Raw genomic sequence first — 22,223 nt, 5'->3', positions numbered from 1 at the left:
TGGTCTCCTCATTGATGTGATAACGTTTTTATTGTGTCAATTTGATTGGTTAAACATTGATTGGGGTGCTGGTTGGCGCTCTAGTTTACTTCCCATGGCCTAAAGCTCATCCACATCTATGCTTATTAATTTTTCATTTGTATTATGCATTTTCACTATTATTATAATTGACCTTTAATAAGGAATTGTTTGCATTTCTTTCGTAAAGTTTATAGACCTCTCCATTGTACCTTGAAACATTTATAGACCTCTCTATTGTAACTTAAACCATGAGACGTCAAATATGAAGTTGCTAAACTCTTTAAAATTCACCCAAATGATATTATGGATTTTCACTATTAATATAGTTGACCTTTAATGAGATAAGTATCGCTACTGCTAGTTTTTGAAGCTTGGATGTAGCTTAAGGCTATAATATATAGTGTAAGTGCGGTGTCTAAGGAGCTTCAGACCATATTAATGCCATTGGCGATCTAATTTCTTGGGCGAATTAAGCATTTAAGCCTCACAAGCTATTTGCTTGTGCAGACTGTTATAGATCACATGTAGCAAAGAAAGAGGCATCAAGAGGACCTGCCATTAACTTCCATAAGATGGTTTGCATGATTTGGGGAGGGTGTTGCCGCTAGAGGTTGTTAGCCACTTTCATCATATGCTTGGGTGTTGCTGCTAGAGGTTGTTAGCCTCACAAGCCATTTGCTTGTGCAGAGTGTTATAGATCACATGTAGCAAAGAAAGAGACATCAAGAGGACCTGCCATTAACTTCCATAGGATGGTTTGCATGATTTAGGGAGGGTGTCACCGCTAGAGGTTGTTAGCCACTTTCATCATATGCTTGGGTGTGATTGGGCATGCCACATTATAAAACTAGCCATTTGAATGATGTGGTAAAGTCATGGATACTTGGGCCCCAATCTAAAAGTGTTATTGTAGACATGCATTATACCGATGCGTCTTTATATGAATCGAGCAAGCTACGATACACGAAACACCCCTAAGGCATCATACAATTTGGGCTTAATGGTGGTCAAGTACTTGAATGGTTCTTTTCTTCCATTAAACAAATAGGCCAACAATGACTTAAGAATCTTTGATGGGTCAAAATTATATAAAACTAGTGGGTTGACCTGTTCTTCTTCGTATGTCTTTTCAAGCCTCCAAATTCCAATTCTACCCTAACCTCCTCAAACCTCCTCCTCTCTTCGCAAACCTCCAAATTGTTGCCAAGTGGCAGCTTTGTGAAACTCTTCTTCTCTTCTCTATCTCTATATTATCTTAAGGAAGAGTTTCACAAAGCTGCCACAAGTGGTAAGAATTTAGAGGTTCAAGAAGGGAAGGAGGAGGTTTGGGTAGCAATTGATTTTGGAAGCCTCAAAAAACGTGGGAAGCACTGGTTCCCAACTAGTTTATATAATATAGAGATATAGAGATAGTAGTGTTCTTGTTTTGAGTAAACCTCAATACTTTACAAGCAATTAAGAAAATGTAAAAAATGATTACCAAAATAATTATAGCCGACAATGATTTAAATCGTTTAATCCATTTAAATAGTATAATATTCTAACCTCTAAACTCCATATTATAAACCCAAAAAAAGAGAAAAAAACCTTCTTCCTCCGCCCATCAACTTTAAGGAAAACTGAACGGGATGAAGCGAACCCATATTTTCTCGATCCCTGAGCTTAGTCTCGTGAGAATCTCGTCACGTTTTTGTTCTGTAAAGGTAAGCTGATGTCGACTGGAGTCCAGAGCTATCGTTTTCTTCAATTTTCTGCTTTTGCGGGTTGAAGGCGATTCAGGGTTTACTTTGCACACGCAGAAGCCTTCGCGGCTCGGCTAGGTTGCTGGCAGGTTTGTTTTTTGTGTTTTTCTGCTTTTTAGGGTAACGCGGATGCATCGGTCAACTTAGTTCAGGGAGGACTGTGAAGCGGTCAGGGCTAATCTTTGGTGGATTATCAGGGTTCATCTCTGTAAGCGGCCATATTCTTCTTATTCAGCCAGAGATGGTCCCTGTTCTAGAGGTGTGCCATGGCCAGCACTGTCTCGGGGCAGCAGATGGACCTTTGAAGAGCAGCCGTGGCTATCTCAACAGCAGCTATGGTTATGTGAGCAGCAGCTATAGCTCTTTTTCTTGGAGATCTTCTGCCATTGCCAATAGAAGCAGCTTCTCTACCTTAGCTCCAGACAGATGTAGGAGAAGAAGCCTGCTTCAGATCAGAGCTAGCGCTCCTGCTGAAGAGATGGTTGCAGCCACAGAGCCATTGACCAAGAAAGACCTCGTCGAGTTTATTTCTTCTGGATGCAAGCCCAAACACAAATGGAGGTATGAAACTCTCAATCTGGATTGGACTCTGTTAACACTAATTGTTATGGTGAATTCTAAACTTTTTGATGCCCACAAACATTCGCACACCATGGATCTTTTGCAATCTTGCCCCTTCCACACACACACAAACACACACATTTGCCACCCATCATTTGACTTCAACATGAGAGGGTCTGCCCTACCATGGATCTTTTGCAATCTTGCCCCTTCCACACACACACAAACACACATTTGCCACCCATCACTTGACTCCAACATGAGAGGGTCTGCCCTTTCTTATATTTGCCAACTATCATTTTACCACAGCACGGGACAAATTACACCCAGTTTCCAGTTAAAGAGCAACCTCTCAAGGAAGCACAAATATCCCACATAAAAGCTGACGCTTGGGCCTATGAAGCTGAGTTGAGGGGCCATCTAGTTACTGGCTAGTGATGGCAGGAAGGATTAAGGGTAGACTTGAAGGATTTGATGTGCAAAGCATGGTGTGCTCCAGCCTAACCATTTCACATACACAATTCAGATCAGACAGATTTTGATGGTTTATCTATGAGTATTTGTCTACTAGGGTGGACATATCTTTATGCATGAACCTGCACCTACTTCTGGGCGGTGATGATGTGAGTGAGGACCATAGCATGCAGTCTATGCCATGCATGATGGAGTTGATGATTTGAAGCTTTATGAGTACACTCTCATGGGTTAAGATCACGCATGTTTTGTGGGTTTGGGAAATTACCTAAACTTTCCATTAGTATACTCATTACTGTCTTCTTTGAGGCATTTGTTACTGTCTTTTTTCCTGCAGATCTAGTCTCTCACTTCAATCTAGGGCAAAAGACTAATGAATTAAGCTAAATTAGAGACCTTAACTAGAATCAGCGTGGAGGGGCCAACTTAATTTTAGTATCTGAAGACTTTAGTGATGACAAAAAGGCTTTTTTCTGTGTTTATAACCGCAGGATAGGAACAGAGCATGAAAAGTTCGGTTTTGAGTTAGGAACTTTAAAACCCATGAACTATGAACAAATTGCGCAGCTGCTAGAGGGCATTGCAGAGCGGTTCAATTGGGAAAGTCTAACAGAGGATGGCCTTATAATTGGATTAAAACAGGTACCTGCAATTGTTTCTTACCTCTGATTTATGTGTAATTAATGTACCAAGGGATGCTGTTGGTGTCAGGAAATTTGGCAACAAGGGCTAATTGGGTCTCTTACTCTGTGAGAAATAGGATGGACAGAGTGTGTCTCTGGAGCCAGGTGGGCAATTTGAACTTAGCGGTGCTCCCCTTGAGACTTTGCACCAAACATGTGCAGAAGTGAACTCCCATTTATATCAGGTAGCATGATCAAAGATTAAGGTGCTTTACACACGAGTGTTCTACATGTGCAGGTTGACTCTGTTGATGTATTGTGCATATAGGTCAAAGCAGTAGCAGAAGAAATGGGACTTGGCTTTCTAGGTATTGGTTTTCATCCAAAGTGGCCCATCAAGGCCATTCCGATCATGCCCAAGGTTTACCCTTTGCTATGTTGAGCCCTCTTATGGCATGATATATTTTCCCAAGTTTGTGGTTCAAATGTAGGGATGATAAAATATAGCATTACCTTCATTGTTTTGCAGGGTAGATATGAGATCATGCGGAATTATATGCCTAAAGTAGGCACTCATGGGCATGACATGATGTTTCGGACATGCACAGTCCAGGTACCAATCTAAACTCGCCATGCACACAAAAAGTTCAAAGAACACGCACAGAGGGGTTTGCAGGCATTGTCTTTACAAACCTCTGGACTTTCTGGCTTTATATTTTGAAGTGTTAGTCACCAAGATGCCAACATCCTGTTTGCGAAATCTGACCTGCTATAGCATCCAAGATGGCAACATGCTGTTAACCTCGAGTGTCCACAGGGGGAAAGTGGTCCTAGTAGGTGAAGTTGGCAATCAAAAAATACTTTAATGTTGGACCAACTTCCCAAGATCTTAGGTAGGTGCAGCTATGGAGCCCAGCCCTTTCTCCAGCTTGGAGCACAGAGATTGGCCTTGAGTGGATCTGTAGGCACATAACTGTCCCAAATGTCCGGCTGGAATGCAAGTGATGATGCTTCAAGCAGAGCAGCAGCTAGCGCCCATTCTTGCAAGCAAGGGGCAAGAAACCTATTGGACCACTGTCCACCTTTCCCTGGCTAGTTAGGTGGTGGTGGGTCAACTAGGTGGTTGTAATGAAGGGGAACACATTAATTGGGCAATTAACCATGGGCGCCCGGACATGTAAATAAATAATGGATCCTAAGGCCATGTGAACACACCATGGGCCATATAAGTGAGTTAGGGGAGATGGACAATTATTTTTTTGACAATCATTAATACACATCTTGAGCCCAAGCTCTTGGCTATGGTGGTACCCCCATTGAGTGCATATGTGTGGTACTCCACTTGAGTGCATCTCTAATCATAACCCTAATATCTTTCTTGCATTGGCACAGAGCCTAGCTTTTGATCCATCTTCATCTTCATTTCAATTCACTTTTTGCAAAAAATATGCATGATTCTTGAGTTTCTTGATTTTTTTGATCTTTCTTGAGTTTCTTGTTTTTTTTCAATATTTTCTTGAGGAAATTGGTGACAAGAATCAAGGCAATGGTGATCTTGAGTGATGGCCATGGCATTATGACATGATTTGGTCTCAATTTTGAGCAAGTTGGACCAAATTTTGATAGCCGGACATGGTGTGGCCAAGTTTTGGTGTGTAATGGGCAAAGTTTTCATGGTGTGGACTTGTAGCTTCTTCCCCTTCATCCCTCTTTTGAATCTAGGGTGGATTTGGAGCAAGCATCAACACCATTGAAGCTTGGGATGGCACCGGGGAGGCTATTAACAATGATTGAAGCCTCAATGGAGCAAAACGGTGGCAATTTTCGCGTTGTTCTCTCCACGGCCAGTTCGTGAGTGTGCCGCTTGCTTCTTGGTTCATTCTCCAAACCCTAGCCACCATTGTTATCAAATCTTGCTTTTTTATGTTTTTTCTTCATGATTGATAGCTTACGAGGGCTGCAATATGTGTGATGGCAATGTTTCTTGCTCAAAGGGGGGAAAACGGATTGCGTTGTTTTTTCTAGAGTTTCACGAGGGGATGGTTGCATAGTCAAGCTCTTCTTGCTATATCTTCTCTTAATTGATACTTCCACTTACTAATCTCATTGAGTTTGGCATGAATCACCATTTCTTGCATCAAGAATAGGGGTTTGGGGTTTCTCATGAACTTAAGCCTTTTCACTCTTTTAATCATGGATTAACTTCACTAATGAACCATCAAACCACAAATTATATGCATTTTTTCTCATAGCCATTCCCTTTTGTGCAAGTTTTGGGATTTTCATGAAAATTTGGATTTCTTGGCTTATTCCATCCTTGAATGGAGTTCTTCCACATTGCTTTGCTTCAAATGCAAGCTTATTAAGCTTTACAGATCTCCATTCAACTTCATTACAAATATAAAGATCATTCTCACATCTTCATGCATAAGATTGGGCATTTTCGTGGAATTTGAGCTTCATGGCTTTTCCTTTCTCATATCTATATGTCTTGTGGACTTCATTGCATGAGGGTTTGAGCATTGGACACCACTACATGAAGATTAATGTCATTAATCATGCTTAGACCTTGATTCAAATAACATAAGACATGTCATATGCTTATGTGAAGAGGCACATGCATTGAGGAATGTACAAGGTAATTACTTGGAGTTGTATATTGACAAACAACCATTTGGAGCTCACCATTGGCATTAAAATCTTGTATTGAGATGGATTGTTTGGCAAGCATAAAGCTCTTCTCTAACATCACCTTCTTCGATATCATATTCGATTGGGCAAGATAAAGGTCATATACATGAAAATGGATATGGCAATCAATTGAAATTGAGACAAAGGTCACGGCAATGGTTTGGACAATATGATTTATTGCATTTTGAGCTAAGTTGAGATTGAGATTTTTTGCAAATGCTTTAAGGTTATGGCAAAATTTATGCAAATTGAGAATAAATTCTGAGGGCAATTGAACAAAAGTGGTGCATTGGATGTGCAAGTGCTTTGGGGAATGAGGTTTGGTGGTTTGGATACCAAGGTCATGACAAATTTTCACCAAATTCCTCTTTGACTATTTTTTGAAAAATCCTATTTCAGTCAAAAATCTAATTGCTGATTTAAAACCAAGCTTAGAATCTTATTCCTTACACTTGGGGCGACTCTTCTAGCTATCAAGTATGCAAATCGGAGGTTGAAGACTTGGTCAAACCTTAGCGGTTGATCTTTTTTGAGAAGTCAACTTTGGTCAACAAGGGGTTGACTTTTTTAAAACTATTTTTGAAGATTCCTAATCTACTCATTAAGACTTACACAGCAACATAAAGAATGCACAAATCGGACTTCGTTTGAATATTGTACTGAAAAGTGGGCGTGTGGTACGGGATCCAAAACAGAGAGATATAGCACTTGTTAAAATTGAGATCTAGATGTTCGTCTCAACATTACTGACGTGTCGAGCTATAGCATGTCGAATTTTGACTCTGTTTGAGCCATTTACATGCAAATTAGTGTTTTTCACCCTTTTTAAAGCTGCAAATGAACATGGGGAATAGAGGAAGGCCGAGCAAAGCATCTCAAGATCCAAGGCAAATGGAGGATTATACTAGTGATTAATGAGGATGGTTAAGTGTAAGGTGAATTATCACATAAGAAGTCAACTTTGCCAAACTTTGCTTTTGATCATCACATGCTTCAAATGACTTGCAAGCTATGCAAAACATGATCGAAGGCACGTTTCCAAGGCAAATGGAGAATCATGCTAATACAAGTGCCAATGAAGTCGAGGTGGCTCAAGTGATTAATGAGGATGATCAAGTTTAAGGTGAAGTATCACATGAGAAGCTGACTTTCTCAAATTTTGCTTTTGATCATACACATGCTTCAAACAACTTGCAAGCTATGCAAAACATGATCGAAGGCATGTTTGATCGATTTGATAAGAGGCAAGAGTATACCTGCACAAGAAATCAAGGGTGGATTTGCTTATGCTAGGGTGAGAAATTCGACAAGGTTAAAGTACCTCCTCCAATTGTGTCTCCAATTGTACATGGCAAAGGCAAAGGGATGATGATTGAAGAATCAATGGCCAATGGTACTTAGGATAGAAGACCAACCAATGCCTACGTGAATTTGGGTAACTAAAGGGACACTAACCCAAGGGACAATGATGAATTCAAAGGAGTGAAAGACAAAGTTAACTTCACTAAGTTTGACGGTGAGAGCATGTCCAATGAGCATTTTGAAGAATGGGCCAACAAATTGGACATATACTTCGAGATTAGTCTAAGAAGTGAGAAGGCCAAAGTCTACTTCGTGACCTACATTTGGAAGATTATGCCCATGCTTGGTGGCGAGAATTGTAAAGTGATGGTTATGTGGTCACTTCTTGGGAGGCCTTTAAGGAAGAGATGAGAGCAGCCATTGTATGATTCAGAACAATAGAGACGGCTACAACGAAGGCTTATGCTTCAACGTTGGTGTTGATGAAGATGATGAACTCCAAGCTTTGATGTTGGTTGCCACGCTTCGATGATCTAGCTCATGAAGCTATAAGAGGGATTCAAGCCTTTTTATTCACCTTGCTTTTTGCCAGAAAGCTAAGCTTTTGCTTTCACCTTTTTGCCTTTGCTTTTCTCTTTTGCTTTTTATAATAAAATACTTTATACAATAAATATTACTCAAATTTGACCAGCTTTTCCAAAGTTCTTGTGCTTTGCTTTTACCTATCTTTAGAGCCTTCCTTTTTGGCCCTAGAGCTGCGTTTTGAAAAAGCAGTTTTTTGCTTTTTGGTCCGACTTAGTCTCCTCTTGCTAGTGGTGCTCTTGGCTCGCAGTCAACCTGGTTTGACTTTTTGCTTTTCTCTACTTTTTGACCAAGATTGGTGCTTTTTCTTGAGCAAACCTTATGGTCCTTGTCTCCACGCTTTCTTCCACTTGTTTGGTGTCCGGACAAGGGTTCCATCATGTGAAATAGAGCTAGGAGGGCCAAATAGTTACAACCCATGATCCACCATGTCCATGGTAGGAGTAAGCCTCATGGTCATGGTCCAGGTCCAAACCAAAATGAATCAATAATAACCCAAGAGTCACTTATAGTGCTTATGGTTGCTATAAATAACAGTCCAATCATAAATAGCCAATAACCTTGGATTTAGTATTATTGAACCTTAGCCATCCAAATCCGCTCACTTTTTCTAATCCCAGGGCTCCCCTACCCCTACTAGATTAGTCCCTAACCCCAAGGGTTAGTGCTAGGTACACAACATTCCTCCCAACTTAGAACATAACCACTCTTGGAAATAAATGAAGAAGAAACCAACTAAGTGTATCAACTATCTTCAAATTTAGGCTTATATCTTTCTATCAAATCCACATAGCCACGTATCAACTGAAGCTGTTGTTCTTCCAACATATGACTGTGGAAACAATACAAAACAAAACCTTCTCAGCAGGTCCTTGAATAATATAAACCATCCTTCAATTCTCCAACTCCTCATGGAATTGGAAACCTGAAATCGCTGAGACAACTATCTACTAGCTGCAGCATAATACTCATGCTTTCCAAGATCCCGTAAATCCTCATACCTAGGGAATATCGTACCTCCCTCTCAGAGACTCCTAACTATCAGGCACCACATCGGCGTCTCCTTCAAGCTATCAAAGTGTGAGGGAATCTAAGGTTTAACCCAACTCCTACCAAACATATTCTAGCTATTGCCAGAACCATATGCTTAGTAGTACTATAGGGAAACTTGACCATAGGGATGTACCTCTCCCAATGCAATGGTTGCTTGGAGTCGTATGCACAAAGCATAACTCCAAAACCCGTCCTCTCTGTATGCCCATCGGACTAGGATGATCATAAACACAAGTCCGTCGAATCTCTAGATGACTTGCCATTGCAAGAGTGTTGCAACAATCATAAGAGATCTATCCCCTAGTCTCAACACAATCCGGTGCACAGAATCTTATCATCAGGGAACAACAATTGGTTCCGAATATGGTACTAACTACCTTTCACCATAACAAGTGGAATGATCCTTGAGTCTTGGGTCTAAATCAATGGAGCTCCCTGCCTGCCAATACCGAATGAAATGCCCATCAGTCTGACATAGCCCTCTCAAGTAATCATATGAGTCAACACAAAATTGGGTAAAAGATTCACCCACCCAAACCGGAAGTAGTGGGCGCAGGCGTGTAGGTAGCCAGGCCTACGCAGGCGGCCAGGCGTGTAGCTGGCCAGGCCTACGCAGGGGTGTAGCCGGCCAAGCCTATGTAGGCGCCCATGCTGGCAGGCGCCTAGGCCTACGTAGGCAGCCAGGCTGGTGGGCGCCTAGGCCTACGTAGCCAGGCGGCCAAGCCCAGGCGTAGGCTGGCGCAGATTGGCGTAGGCCACTTGAGCGAAGGGGCGCCGGCAGAAACGCAGGCAACAACAGCAGGTGGGCGACGGCAGCCACGCAGGCGCCGGCAACGCTAATTCCAGAAAAAAAAACCAGTAAAAGCATTCCGCCGAATAGGTTGCTTTCGTTTTTTTTAAGATTCAACTTTTTTTTAAAAGAGTTTAAAGTCCCTAATGATTAAAGGTGTTTTTTTAAATTAGGATAATGTTGCAGATCTATTCACAAAGGCTTTACCTCGAGAAAAGTTTGAAGCTTTCCGCAAAGCTTTGGGCTTACTCTCATACAGAGAGTGATCTGCTACCTTGTACAGGTTCACACTTCCACTAAGGGGAGATTTGTAGGCATATGCTCACTTATGGTAGTGCTATGTGTGAACAGGGCTTAACCAAGGGCACTTTTTCCCATGTGGTTTTTTCCCTTGGACATCAAGTGTGAAAGGACACTAACATATAATATTTTGTACTTCTATATGATATGGATGTGGCACACATGCAAGGGTTGACTTGCATTTTGTGGATACCACACTTTTGGCTCTCCCTCTCTCTCTCTCATTTCTGTGTGTGAGCTTCTCTACCCTGCACCTAACCCTAATGTGCAGGTTTGTGTGTGTGAGTGTGTGAGTCTAGTTATCCTCTTCAGGACTACCTCTGAGATCAGCCAGTGCATGTCTTGCACATGACACTTGGGCTACACAATTGGAGTATCTTCTCATGCACAAGAAGCTATGGAAATTAATTAAGGTGAATGCACCTGCTAATCCAACTGATGATTAGAATGAGAGATGTGAACAAGCATTGTCATTAATTGGATTGTACTTGGGCACCAACCTCATTTATCACATTGCATTCAAAACCATGGCAAAACAAGCATGGGATGAGTTAAATTTAATATTTGTTTCCAAGGCCAAGAATCAAGAAATCCATTTGAAAATAGAATTCTATGGCTTAGAGATGAAATATCATGAGTCGCTAGTACAATTCATAAGCAAAATGAAAAGCATCATGACTCAACTAGATGGCATTGATGCAAAGATAGGTAAAAAGGATGCACTTGCTATACTTCTAAAGAGTATGCGTGAGGAATATAGTATACTAGTGACCACTCTAAAGAATTTACTTGAACCAACATTTGAGGGTTGTATTTCATCCCTACTTGAAGAAGAGAAGCGGCTAAAGAATGGAACACAAGGAACCATAAGGGACCAATCATTCAACACCACCAAGGGCACAAAAGAATGTTACCATCACGGAAGGAAAGCACATTTGAGAAGTGAATGTATATGGAAGGACAAGCCAAAGTGTGACCATTGCAAGAAGCTGGGACATAAAGAAGAGGAATGCAGGTTCAAAAATCAAGAAGCTAACTACATGGAGTGGTCATCGAGCAAAGAAGAGATTCCCACCGACAAACTCTTCTAGTAACTACATCAACAATCTCACTAACCGAGTCTACATGTTGTAAAAGGGATCACCATATGAGTAGACATCCCGTTTCTATTATATGTATCGCACCTTACCACCTTAAGTAGCTATGTTCACACTAAGGAGGGGGTGATGGCATATTGAAGTCCAACCTTACGGCTTGAGAGTAGCAATTATGCACCCAAGGAGGGTATTGGAGTTGTAATCCACACAGCCAACCACCTTGCAATAGCCTAAAAATATGGCACCAAGGCGGGGTGTTGAGAAATGTGGTGTCAGAGAGTACATGAGTTAGTAGAGAGCGAGTAGAAAAATCAAGCAACCTAGCATGTTGCCACATGAGCAAACTAGATTTATCCCACATGAGCTATCAAGTCAAATTGTACCTCCCTCATATAAAAGGGGTCATTTCCAAGCAATAAGATCAAGCAAGCTCTTAAGCCTCTATATGAGTACAAGTCTCAATCTTGTAACCTAATTGTGCTTAAGTCTCCTACTTAATTAATTTAGCAGTTTGTCATTATGAGTATGCTTAGGTACCACCCACCTTAGGTTAGCTTAATCACACCATAGCTTGATGTGTTGTGTTTTTCAACAATTTCATGGATGAGAAAAAAGCAGTCGACGGTGGCGCTTTCATCGATTGAGACAGAGTATCGAGCGGCATGTTTGGCTACTTGTGAGGTGATTTGGTTGTGGCAGCTACTTGAGAAGACCGGTTTTCGAGATTAGCAGCCTACCCTCATCTCATGCGACAACTAGAGTTGCTTGGCTATTGCTAAGAATCCGGTATTTCATGCGTGGACCAAACATATAGAGATCCAATACCACTTTGTGCAGGAGTGAATCTTGGAGAGACATTATCCTTGAATATTGTCCTACCGAGGACAACGGTGCAAACCTATTCACCAAAGGATTATCTCCGTCAGCTATTGGCATTCATGGCAGCTCCTTGGGCCTTGGGTCACCCCCAAGCCTTGAGAGGGGTGTTAGTATATATTATCTTCTGTTGGTGGCTATTTTGGTGTTTACAGGTGCCCTTTCCATGCTCAGGCACCCCCCATATTTTTCTCTATTTAATTGGGCCTTTGATGTGGGTTGCCATCCTTTTCTATGGCTTACAAAGAGAAACACCTCCAAGTTGGAGGACACCACCTCCCCATCTCGATCTCTGTGGCTTGAGCCTCCCAGCTTCATTCGAGCCAACGGCCTAAGGTGGGTGAGCTCATTGGTGATGCGTAGATCATGTAGATGATGAGAGAGCTCAACTGCTGCCCCTGGATGGTGGCAGACACTGACTCCGTGTCCCAATCCGTCCTTGGGGCTGCACTCAAGGGGAAGGGGAAGAACATCGCGCCACTCTCTGGTGTGGAGCATCCTCCCCTTTTATGCATCTTGACTCTTGCCTTCCATTTGGGGACGAGTTTGTACTCAGCCACTTTGGCTGTTTTCTCGGTAACTAATAGAAGGATCTTCTCTCCCCCCCCCCCCCCCCCCCCCCCCCCCCCCCCCCCCGCGGCCGCCCTCCCTGCGAAAAAAAAAAACGAAAAAATATTTGGCTTGGTAAGTGTCCGTAGCTTATCTTTAATCCAAGTTAATGTACTTTTCTTAAACCATGTTAATGGCTTCATGAAATTTTACAGTTTGTTGATACTTGGCATTGATACCACTTGCCTAGATTAAATGATTTGGTAAAATCCTATTGGACAGGTGAACTTGGATTTCAGTTCTGAGGAAGATATGGTGAACAAATTTCGAGTTGGACTTGCATTACAGCCTGTGAGTCATTTTCCATCAATTTAACTAGTGGATTTGTCTGTCGTAAGTATTTCTGGTTTTGTAAAGCCTTCTCACTTTTCTGAATGAATCCATAGATTGCAACAGCTCTCTTTGCAAACTCTCCTTTCACAGAAGGGAAGCCCAATGGGTTCTTAAGCTTCAGAAGGTTAGCCAGCCTGACATGCACAGCCATATTTTCTGTTCATCTTTTGATACATTATGTCAACAATTTGAGGCTGTTTGAGTAGATTCCAAGGAAATGCTCAATCTAGTTTAATTCAAAACTTAGGCTGGCTTCACAAGTTCCGGATGGCCAAGCCTCAAGGTATTGCAAATGAGGTGGCTATAATCTCCATGGTCAGATACCTATGGATATCCAGTGGCAAGCCTTCCTTTTCTCACGTTCCTTGCCAGGAAGAGTTTTCTTTGTATGTCATGTCCTGTATGCTGCACCCCTCTTTCACATGCTATTTTCTCCAATCAGCTACTTTGCTGCAGCTGGCCCAGCCGTTTTCTCTTCAAAGAATGTTGTGTCCGCTGTATGCTGGTGTGTGAAGCAACAATGCTGCCGACCACCTGCTTTGAAGCTTTGCAAGCAGCTGGGCAAACCCAAAGACTGCACACCTGGCTGCCGTCCGGTTCTTGTGAAGTCATCTGGACATGTATATAATGAAAACGCTTTTTTAGTGCTGCTTATATTTGTGGCTTACAGCCATACTTGGTTTGCAGTGAAATCTGGAAAGATGTAGATAATAATCGAACTGGCATGCTACCATTTGTTTTCGATGACGATTTTGGGTAAGTCCTGGCCAGCTCCTTTAGCTTGCATGGTATATTCTGCTTAATTTACTTTACCCTTTTCCATTTCTTTCCTCTGCTATTGAAGTGCCACAGTGTAGAATGATTAGTCTTTACAAGAGTAATACCCTTGTCTAGAGATTTAGGACTAACCTGCATCTAAAAGCACCGCACATGCACACATGCGTGAAAAGAACACAAGGAAAGCAACTGTTGGACTCACCAACCCAACCATATGCCCGACAGCTCTGGACCATCCCCCTGAGTGTAGGACAGGTGTGATACACTTGCTCCAGGACATACAGTGGTCACATACCACCTTGCTTGGGGATGATGCGTCACATACCATGCAAGAAATTACCAAATTTCGGCAATCCCAAATTCCCCTCTGGGGTAGACCAGATCTGAACCCACATTTAAATTACAATAAGCGTAGTTATGTGCATATCTTGTATAGGCTCCATGCCCTATGAGCACTAGCCCTGTATTTAAGTCATAAAGTGGCTTTAGCCAAAAAAAAAAAAGTCTAAGGTTGATTTGTAAATTTTGAAGAAATACATAGGCAAATAAACTCAAAAAGCAGAAAAATTGCTTGCAATCTGTGGTTGTGTAGGTGAACTGGTAAGGTAGTTGGATTCTTGAACAGAGTTCAATTCCCATTTCCTGCCTATCGATCGAGGGACATCTGTCCGCTTCTTGCAGGCCCGGACCCTCCGCATTCCCTGTAGGTTGAGCTTGGAGAGGAGCTTATTGTCAATTGAATAGCAGGATCTCTACCCAGGAAAAATAAATCACTCGGCAAGAGTTTTGCAAAGAAATCATATACCTAGCAAATTTGCAATTTTCAAGAATACTTAAAATGGTAAAAAATAATGTAATAATGCTTTCAAGGGAAAGTAATGTCTTTAATTAATGGAAAGTACATCTCAATGTTTTACATATATAGAAGCATTAGAATTAGGGAGGATTAGCAAGCTTATGGAGGATAGAAGTGAGGATTATCCATACGGATTAAGCATGGCACAAACTATGTAAAAGTGATTAATATTAATTACTAGATTAATAGGGCATAATCAAGTGTTTCAATTAAGCAATTTGGGCCTCTTAAATAGGCATTCGGATACATCCAGATGCTGATAGAAATTCATGTGCATGAAATGAGGAAGGAACCCCTATGATCTAGCCTACACCTCCTCAATAAAGCCTAGAATCATAGTTTTTCCATATGGCAAACGCATACGGGTATGGAAGTACGAAAAAAGTACGGTTCACACTTCCAAGAAATTCCATACATTGGATACCATACGGCACCCTAAATTTAAGGAAAAACATGCTACATATGACACAAAAAACCAAAGAAACTTGAAACTGCAAAGATTTTGGGATTAGAAAAAACATAAATGATGTAGAGCCAGAATCCAAACTCTGGACTTTATATTACTGTAACTTGTTGACATCATACATGTATGATGATCATGTATCATGTAACCTGTTACATAAGTAGGGACTAGGGAGTGTGGAGTGGGCAAATGCCAAAACCTGTCACTTGTAGGCATAGTTTTTTCATACGGCAACCATACGACATACGTGTATGAGCCTGGAACTATGAAATAAGTATGGTTCAAACCTTGGAGAAATTCCATACGTGGGATTTCATGCTTGATTCTTAAATTAAAGGGTAGACATGCCATTTTCAAAGAAGTGAACCATGAGAGACTTAAAGTATGTGAAAACCATGATAGATGGTCTATCATGGTTTTCACAAATTGACCATGTTTCATCCGTCATGACTTTCACACATTGACAACTAATCTCTATGTCTAGAGAAGATGCAAAACATTTTCTTTTTTGGCTGGAGTATGAATTTTTTTTCCATACGTGACCATACGCATACGGGTATGGAAGTATGGAATATTTTCCATACGAGTATGAAAAAAACTATGCCTAGAATCACTCCACCTCTCCACTGAATGAGGGTGGTGACCCTTTTACATATTACTGAGCTTTCACATGGAGAAATAACCTTAGATCAATGTAGACCTTAGCCCCTTAACCCCTTGGGTACTACTCTCATATCGAGAGCATTTTTCTAGAAGAAATTTCTTTGAATACTTAAGAGAATTTAATTTTATATAAAGTCTCTATAAGTTACAGTAATTGCTTTTTAAAATAAGACAAATGTTAACAATCATGGATTTATGGGATTTTTAACTCAATTTACAATGGGTAAATGCTAAACCATGTTACACCTTGCATGATCCATAAAGTAACAACTTCTTTCCCCGGCAATGAAGGGAAATCAGAGCACATTTATCAGCATTTGTCAATGTTTTGGTGGTGCTAGAAAATACCTTAAATGTGACGTGAGTTGCTACTTCATGTAAATCAAAGAGGTTTCTAAAGCACTCCTTGTGTTGAAATTTTGCAGGTTTGAGAAATATGTAGATTATGCCTTGGATGTTCCCATGTATTTTGCTTATCGCAATAAGCGATACGTGGATTGTTCTGGCATGTCTTTTAAAGTATGTGCTCTGGTTTTAAACTTCTATTGAATTTGACTGCTGGATGGAATCCCTATGTAATAACAACACATATATTCAGCCTTCTGCCTATTATGGTCCAATTGTGGCTTGTACATTCCTTGTAGGACTTTATGGTGGGGAAACTTCCTAACTTGCCCGGTGATAAGGCTACAATCAATGACTGGGAGAATCATTTGACAACAATATTTCCAGAGGTTGTCCTCACCAAGTATCCTTCTTATTTGAACAAATGTAAGGCATTACACCAGTGTTGAGTGCCTTGCAGGTCTTTTACATAACTATGCTGGTGCGTATGTCTTTCTCTAGGTGAGGCTTAAAAAGTTTTTGGAAATGAGAGGAGCTGATGGGGGTCCATGGAGAAAACTCTGTGCATTGCCAGCATTTTGGGTAAATGTTTTCATAAAAAAAATCTCATGTACAATTGTTACTATGGCGAGCGGTTAAAGTCGTATTAAAAAAAAAAAGGGTAAAACAAAATCTTTTTTTTTATTTTTTTAATTTTGGCACAGGTAGGCCTGCTCTATGATGATACATCACTTCAAACAGCTTTGGAGATGATAAGGGATTGGACCCCAGAGGAACGTCTGATGCTGAGAAACAAGGTGATTTGAGTTTTTTCCTTCTTTCCCTTTTTCCCTCATCTCTCTCACACGAGGATCGCATATGTAGAGTATGCACCACAAGACAGAGTATCCCCAACCCTCTCTCTCTCTCTCCCACACACACACACACACACACACACACACACACACACACACACATACAGGAGGATCACATATGTAGAGTAAGGCTTATCGGCGTGCTGAAGCCATTGTCCACCTCCTTCTCCACCTTGAGTCACTGCCAGCATGGCTGCATTTTCCACATGTGGATTCACTGACTAGCAAAATCTGGGCTTGCATCAAAAACAAAGCTGTGTGATTCTTGTGACAAACTTGAGGTATGGACCGTTGGTTTGCAAGGAAACTTTACTTCTCATGAGGGACCCACCCCCCCCCCCCCCCCCCCCCCCCCCCGCCCCCCCCCGTGTGCGTAGCTTGCTGCTGTCAAAGGGCCCACCCCCTTAGCCCTTTCACCTACGCACGTCCCCTCGCTCTCCTCGCTCTCCTTGCCCACTTGCCCTGCAACCGCCGCCTCCTCGCCTTCTCTTTCACAACCTCCCTCTCTCTCCTACACGTTTCCCCTCTCCTCCCGTTTTCCTTGCATCTGGCTCTCCCAGTCCTCCTCTTTCACTGTGCTTGTGTGTGGGCACCTCCCGCCTCTACTCGGCCCCTCTTTCGACTAGCTCTGCCTGTGAGGTCTCCACAAACCACACCCAAGGATAAACTGACCTAGAACCGATCCCTGAACAGGGTTTCAGAAACCGACATCGGACACATTGCATGACCACGATAGATTGGGGCTAGCGACTCACCATCCAACCTTAGAGTCCTCCAGGCTCACTCCCGAGCCTGAGGTCCGATTGCCACCATGAGCATGCCTCGTACCGATGGCCCCAACCTAGTGTCCCATACCACTAGGCCGAACCATCCAGTGTCTCTCCGAATCTAGGATGGAGGAGGATGAGATTAGTCCCCAACCTAGTGTCCCATACGACTAGGCTGAACCATCCAGTGTCTCTCCGAATCTAGTATGGAGGAGGATGAGATTAGTGTTGCAGCAGTTCGCATGGCAGAGATTCTGGTGAAGATACCATTGGAAGCAGAGCAAGAGAGTTTGGAGCAGAGTCTACAGTTGGATGGGGACAGAAGTGGAGGGAAGGTGCATTATGACTGCAGGTACTCTCAAACTAACAAAGGGTGGGTGGCAGCAGTGAGTGGAAAGCAAGGAAGGAGACAACAGCAGGAGAGGTGTGGCAAACAAGGGCAGAAGTCTGAAGCAGCAGTAGCAGAAGACATGATGGGAGGTAGGCCAATGGGGCAGCATGGGGATGCAGTGTATCTTAATGCAGTCGTATATGTTCTACCAAATTCTCACTCTTTGTAACAAGCGTTTTCTGTAGGTACCAAGCTTGGGGTTGAAGACGCCCTTTAGAGATGCATTCCTAAAGCACGTGGCACAAGATGTTGTGGACCTTGCAAAGGTTGGTTCACATGCATAGCTGTTTTGGTTTGGGCCTTCTTTGCTATGCACTATAATCTAAGATCAAAAGTGATTAGCTTGGTGGTATTAATCTTGTTCTCCTTTCTTACTGAAACAAAAGGAAGGGTTGCAAAGAAGAGGCTACAAGGAGGCAGGATTTCTGAACGAAATTGTTGAAGTTGTTACTACAGGTGATTTCTACTTGTTGCACTCACAGCATGGTTCACTGCTGCTTTGTTTTTGTTTGCTTTTGTTATTGTGCTGTGTATCATAGGCGTGCCATGGATTTATTCCTGCTTTTGACTGACCACCGTTTTGTATGTGAGTATTTTTACTGACACTAATGGTGGTGGGCCCGTGCTCTTCACAGTCCCTCTCTTTCTCACGCGCACACATCCCCAAAGTGCCATACATCTCTCTTCCCCTCCTGTCTCTCTCCAGTGTCCACAAACAGGTGGCAACTCTCTCTGTCTCTCTGTCTCTGTAATTCCATCATGCTTTGACGTTTACAGCACCATTTGTGACCATCGCTATCTGCAAGGTACACTTTCAGTTTCCACTTTTCCTTTACAAGATGTTTTGTCTACTTCTTAGGGATGCCCTGTTTGGTCTCATGGGCCATGGACAGACATTTGTAAACCTCTCTCTCTCTCTCTCTCTCTCTCTCTCTCTCTCAGATTGCCTCAGCCTGTGACAGAGGAGGCCACTCAAGCTCCACATGAATAGAGGGATTGCATAGGCCATTGCTATACCAGCATGCCCAATCCTCTAGCCCCATGGACTGGCGGAGTCACTAGAGAGAGAGTCTGATCCCTTTTGAGGGCCTGACGTTTCCGCCGCAAAGATCCGGACCTTCCACCGGTCAGTTGCAGATCCAGGACATACTCCGGAGACAAGGACCACAGGAGGTGGACTTCATCACAGCCCTGGGCTCTGTCATGGAGGAGGAGGATACTATTACTGGATGAGGATATCACAGTTCCAGTTGGGTCGATCACATTGCACATGCAAGACTCACGTAGCACACGAGCACGTGAGTCCTGCTTCCTTGGTAGGTAGTTATATTTTGCTGGCAAACATTTACCCACAGACCACATGTATTACGTTTGGTCTCATAGACCCTTTGGTCTTTCATAGTTGTGAAGATATTTTTCTCTCTTTCTTCTGTGTGTGTGTGTGTGTGGGTGTGCTCGTTTGTGTGTATGATGTGGGCATCTTGGATAGACTGCTAGAAGGGCAGACAGGTGTGCAGGCTGGGAAAATAGCAGTCCTCCTCAGATTGTGATATAATAGATTTTTATTAACAATCTTTAATTGTCTTGCTTCTGAAAACAAACCTTTATAATGGTTTGCAAACATGGTGGGTCTTTTAAGGGACTGGATGATTTTGAATTTCAGGTCGATGAATTGAATTTTTTGTGTTTACAGGGATAACACCTGCAGAGAAACTTTTGGAAATGTACAAAGGTGATTGGAGGGAGAGTGTAGACCCTGTTTTTGAAGAACTTCTATACTGAACAGGTAAAACATCCACCAGTACTAATTCGAAGGTGATGGCATGGACAAGCTGATACAAAGACATTGAAGATTGTGTCCTAGATGTTACCCAGTTAGCATCCATTTTGCATCTGTGTCCACACCTGCTCAAGCTTGGCTTTCCAACCATGCCACCATTCTTCTGAAAAAAAATAAAATATTATCAATTCGAACAGTTACACATATAGAGGGATAAATAATAAATAATCCACTCAGTGCTGAGTACATGGATTGGAGAACTAAAAGAAGAGAGGAAGAGTTGCTAAAAGAAGAGAGGAAGAGTTGTTTTATTTGCAAATAAGCCACCAGGAAGCAGGCAGGTAGATTAAATTTACCTAGTGAACTAATTGTAAATTTTTAGGCTTATCTTCATAATTCCAGCTTTCTAGAGCTGCTGTAATTTTGAGTAGGAGAATAAGAGTCTTCCAGACTGTGTATGCAAGAGATTTAAGTGGGCTTTGAGCATGACTGTGACTTATTTACTATTATGGGCTGCAAATTTGTACATGTACAATCATTCAAGCATGGTGGTGTGTTTCTTGATGCTCTTTGCATATCCTCGTCATTACCACAGCGCAAAGGTCTCTTTGCCTTTTCATATAAACATTGGAGTTAAAGCTCCCATATCTTTTTCGAACTTTGCATCGAGGCAAACTCTTTTTTTTCCACTAGTAAACCTCCCCATGGACGGTAGTGGAACCCCAACCTTAAGGTGATGCATGGCTCCTATGAGTCCATAAGACACGTAGGTCTCTATTTTTTTAATTATCATTTCGGGAAATATCATCCTTACTACACTCTATGCTCAAATATATAAAACCGCAAATATCAACTATCCATCCTAAGGTTATCTGTGTCCTATCTAATTCAGAAGGGCATATATCAAGGAATCTAATGTTATTACATTAACGTAAAAGCGTGGTGTTTGCATGTGTTTAATGCTGCCACTTGAACCCCTCATCAAGTGGCTTGTTACACAAGGAAACACCAAACCCAGATCTTGACAAACGCTTATCGTGTGTATAAGATGCAACTAATAAGATTAGGTAATGCCTCGTGTGTTGCGTCACTGATAATGCCTTCCTAACATGTGCTTCCACCTTCATTTTGACCACTTCACGAGCAATTTTTACCCTTGGGTTTTTCCATTATCATTTTTCATATTTTTCCCCTTGGATCTTTTCATTTGATGCTTTCCCTTTGGTCTCTTCATCAGTTCCTATTTGTGTAAAGCTACATGTACATGTTTGTTATCTCTCGGTAAGGAGCATCAATATGCTTATTAAAAATAAGGGGGGCCTTCTTCATACAAATTATCTTTCATATTTGTTAACCACTCCATGGGTTAACATGGTTTCACCTCCCAATATAGCGTAAAGTACTTTGCTATCTTACCACTTGAACATGCACTTATCATCTGTAAGATGGCATTAGAATATATAAAGAGAACTTACCTTGTGCTTAATGTCAAAAAGAGAAAGTCTAAGGTTTTACACAACTACATATCTTTTCACCTTGGTAGCAGCTTCATCACCAACTTAGATGACATGAGAAGGTGGTCACCATTAGGAAGGGTGTATGTTAACTAGTCTGTAGCTTAACATGGTTTCATCCACCTAGCCTACAGTAAGACGCTTTGACACATTCAAACGTACACTTATCTTTTGTAAGTTAATCATGGAACATATAAAGCGATCTTATCTTGTGCTTAATGTCAAATAGGAAAGGTGTAAGGACTTCATATACGTACTTGCTTTAAACTAGTAATAGAGATTGAATTGTTCTCAAGTGTGATAGGCTTAGTGTGAAATCTAGTCACTTGTATATTAGTTATTTTTTATAATAAGCAATACATAATTTGTTGGAAATTGGGGAGAGATCACCCATCCCAGTAGTGTTTATGCCGCTGCACGCTTAACCTCTACCATTTTAATCCCTTCCAAGCCACAAAAATGGGTGGAGGGGAGATGAGAATGACTCTAGTTTCCTATTACTTATAGATAATCTCATTGCTTGGGACTCTATGCATGTGGGATGTAGGCAGCCAAGCCACAACACCCTCTCTCGGTGGCCAAGATGTAGGATGCCTAGAGGCTTTGATGATACAAGGCTAAGAGGCTTCTCGCACTGTCATGGTGATGTCACGGTTGGTACCCTTAGAATCTACACACAATCTTCTTTTTGGCCTGTGATCATACCCGGCATGTCAACAAGCTTGTGTATCTACTCGTACATGCATTTGGCCTTCGTTT

At 41.9% G+C, this 22,223-nt stretch overlaps 1 protein-coding gene across 6 annotated transcripts; it reads left to right on the top strand.

The window, feature by feature from the left end:
• The first annotated feature begins 1,610 nt into the window (after positions 1 to 1,610).
• LOC147633886 (glutamate--cysteine ligase A, chloroplastic-like) lies at positions 1,611 to 20,514 on the top strand. 6 transcript variants are annotated; one of them, XM_086804953.1, is made up of 16 exons: positions 1,611 to 1,724; positions 1,883 to 2,324; positions 3,290 to 3,440; positions 3,559 to 3,666; positions 3,750 to 3,842; positions 3,951 to 4,034; positions 12,944 to 13,012; positions 13,108 to 13,178; positions 13,742 to 13,810; positions 16,239 to 16,332; positions 16,458 to 16,547; positions 16,660 to 16,740; positions 16,863 to 16,955; positions 18,356 to 18,436; positions 18,557 to 18,626; positions 19,864 to 20,514. In XM_086804953.1, the coding sequence occupies exons 2-16, from the start codon at positions 2,005 to 2,007 to the stop codon at positions 19,950 to 19,952; spliced, it is 1,563 nt and encodes a 520-aa protein (XP_086661079.1). In that variant the 5' UTR covers positions 1,611 to 1,724; positions 1,883 to 2,004; the 3' UTR covers positions 19,953 to 20,514. The 6 variants fall into 6 exon arrangements, 5 of the variants coding, with proteins under 5 accessions (XP_086661079.1, XP_086661078.1, XP_086661080.1 ...); XR_015266944.1 differs by lacking the exon at positions 19,864 to 20,514 and adding an exon at positions 19,113 to 19,486 and having other exon boundaries at positions 1,711 to 1,848; positions 1,961 to 2,324; positions 18,557 to 18,976; XM_086804952.1 differs by having other exon boundaries at positions 1,711 to 1,848; positions 1,961 to 2,324.
• The last annotated feature ends 1,709 nt before the right edge of the window (positions 20,515 to 22,223 follow it).

Source organism: Cibotium barometz, chromosome 11, assembly GCF_041138505.1.
Source record: "Cibotium barometz isolate CiBa-2024 chromosome 11, ASM4113850v1, whole genome shotgun sequence".
In the NCBI taxonomy this organism is placed as follows: Eukaryota; Viridiplantae; Streptophyta; class Polypodiopsida; order Cyatheales; family Cibotiaceae; genus Cibotium; species Cibotium barometz.
This window is presented reverse-complemented; position numbering and strand designations above follow the sequence as displayed.

Excerpts from the sequence above, each read along its gene's own strand:
- LOC147633886 (XM_086804953.1), top strand. The coding sequence starts at position 2,005 with ATGGTCCCTGTTCTAGAGGTGTGCCATGGCCAGCACTGTCTCGGGGCA. Across the intron at positions 3,843-3,950 it reads CCATTCCGATCATGCCCAAG|GGTAGATATGAGATCATGCG; the intron begins GTTTACCCTTTG and ends ATTGTTTTGCAG. Across the intron at positions 16,333-16,457 it reads GTTCTGGCATGTCTTTTAAA|GACTTTATGGTGGGGAAACT; the intron begins GTATGTGCTCTG and ends CATTCCTTGTAG.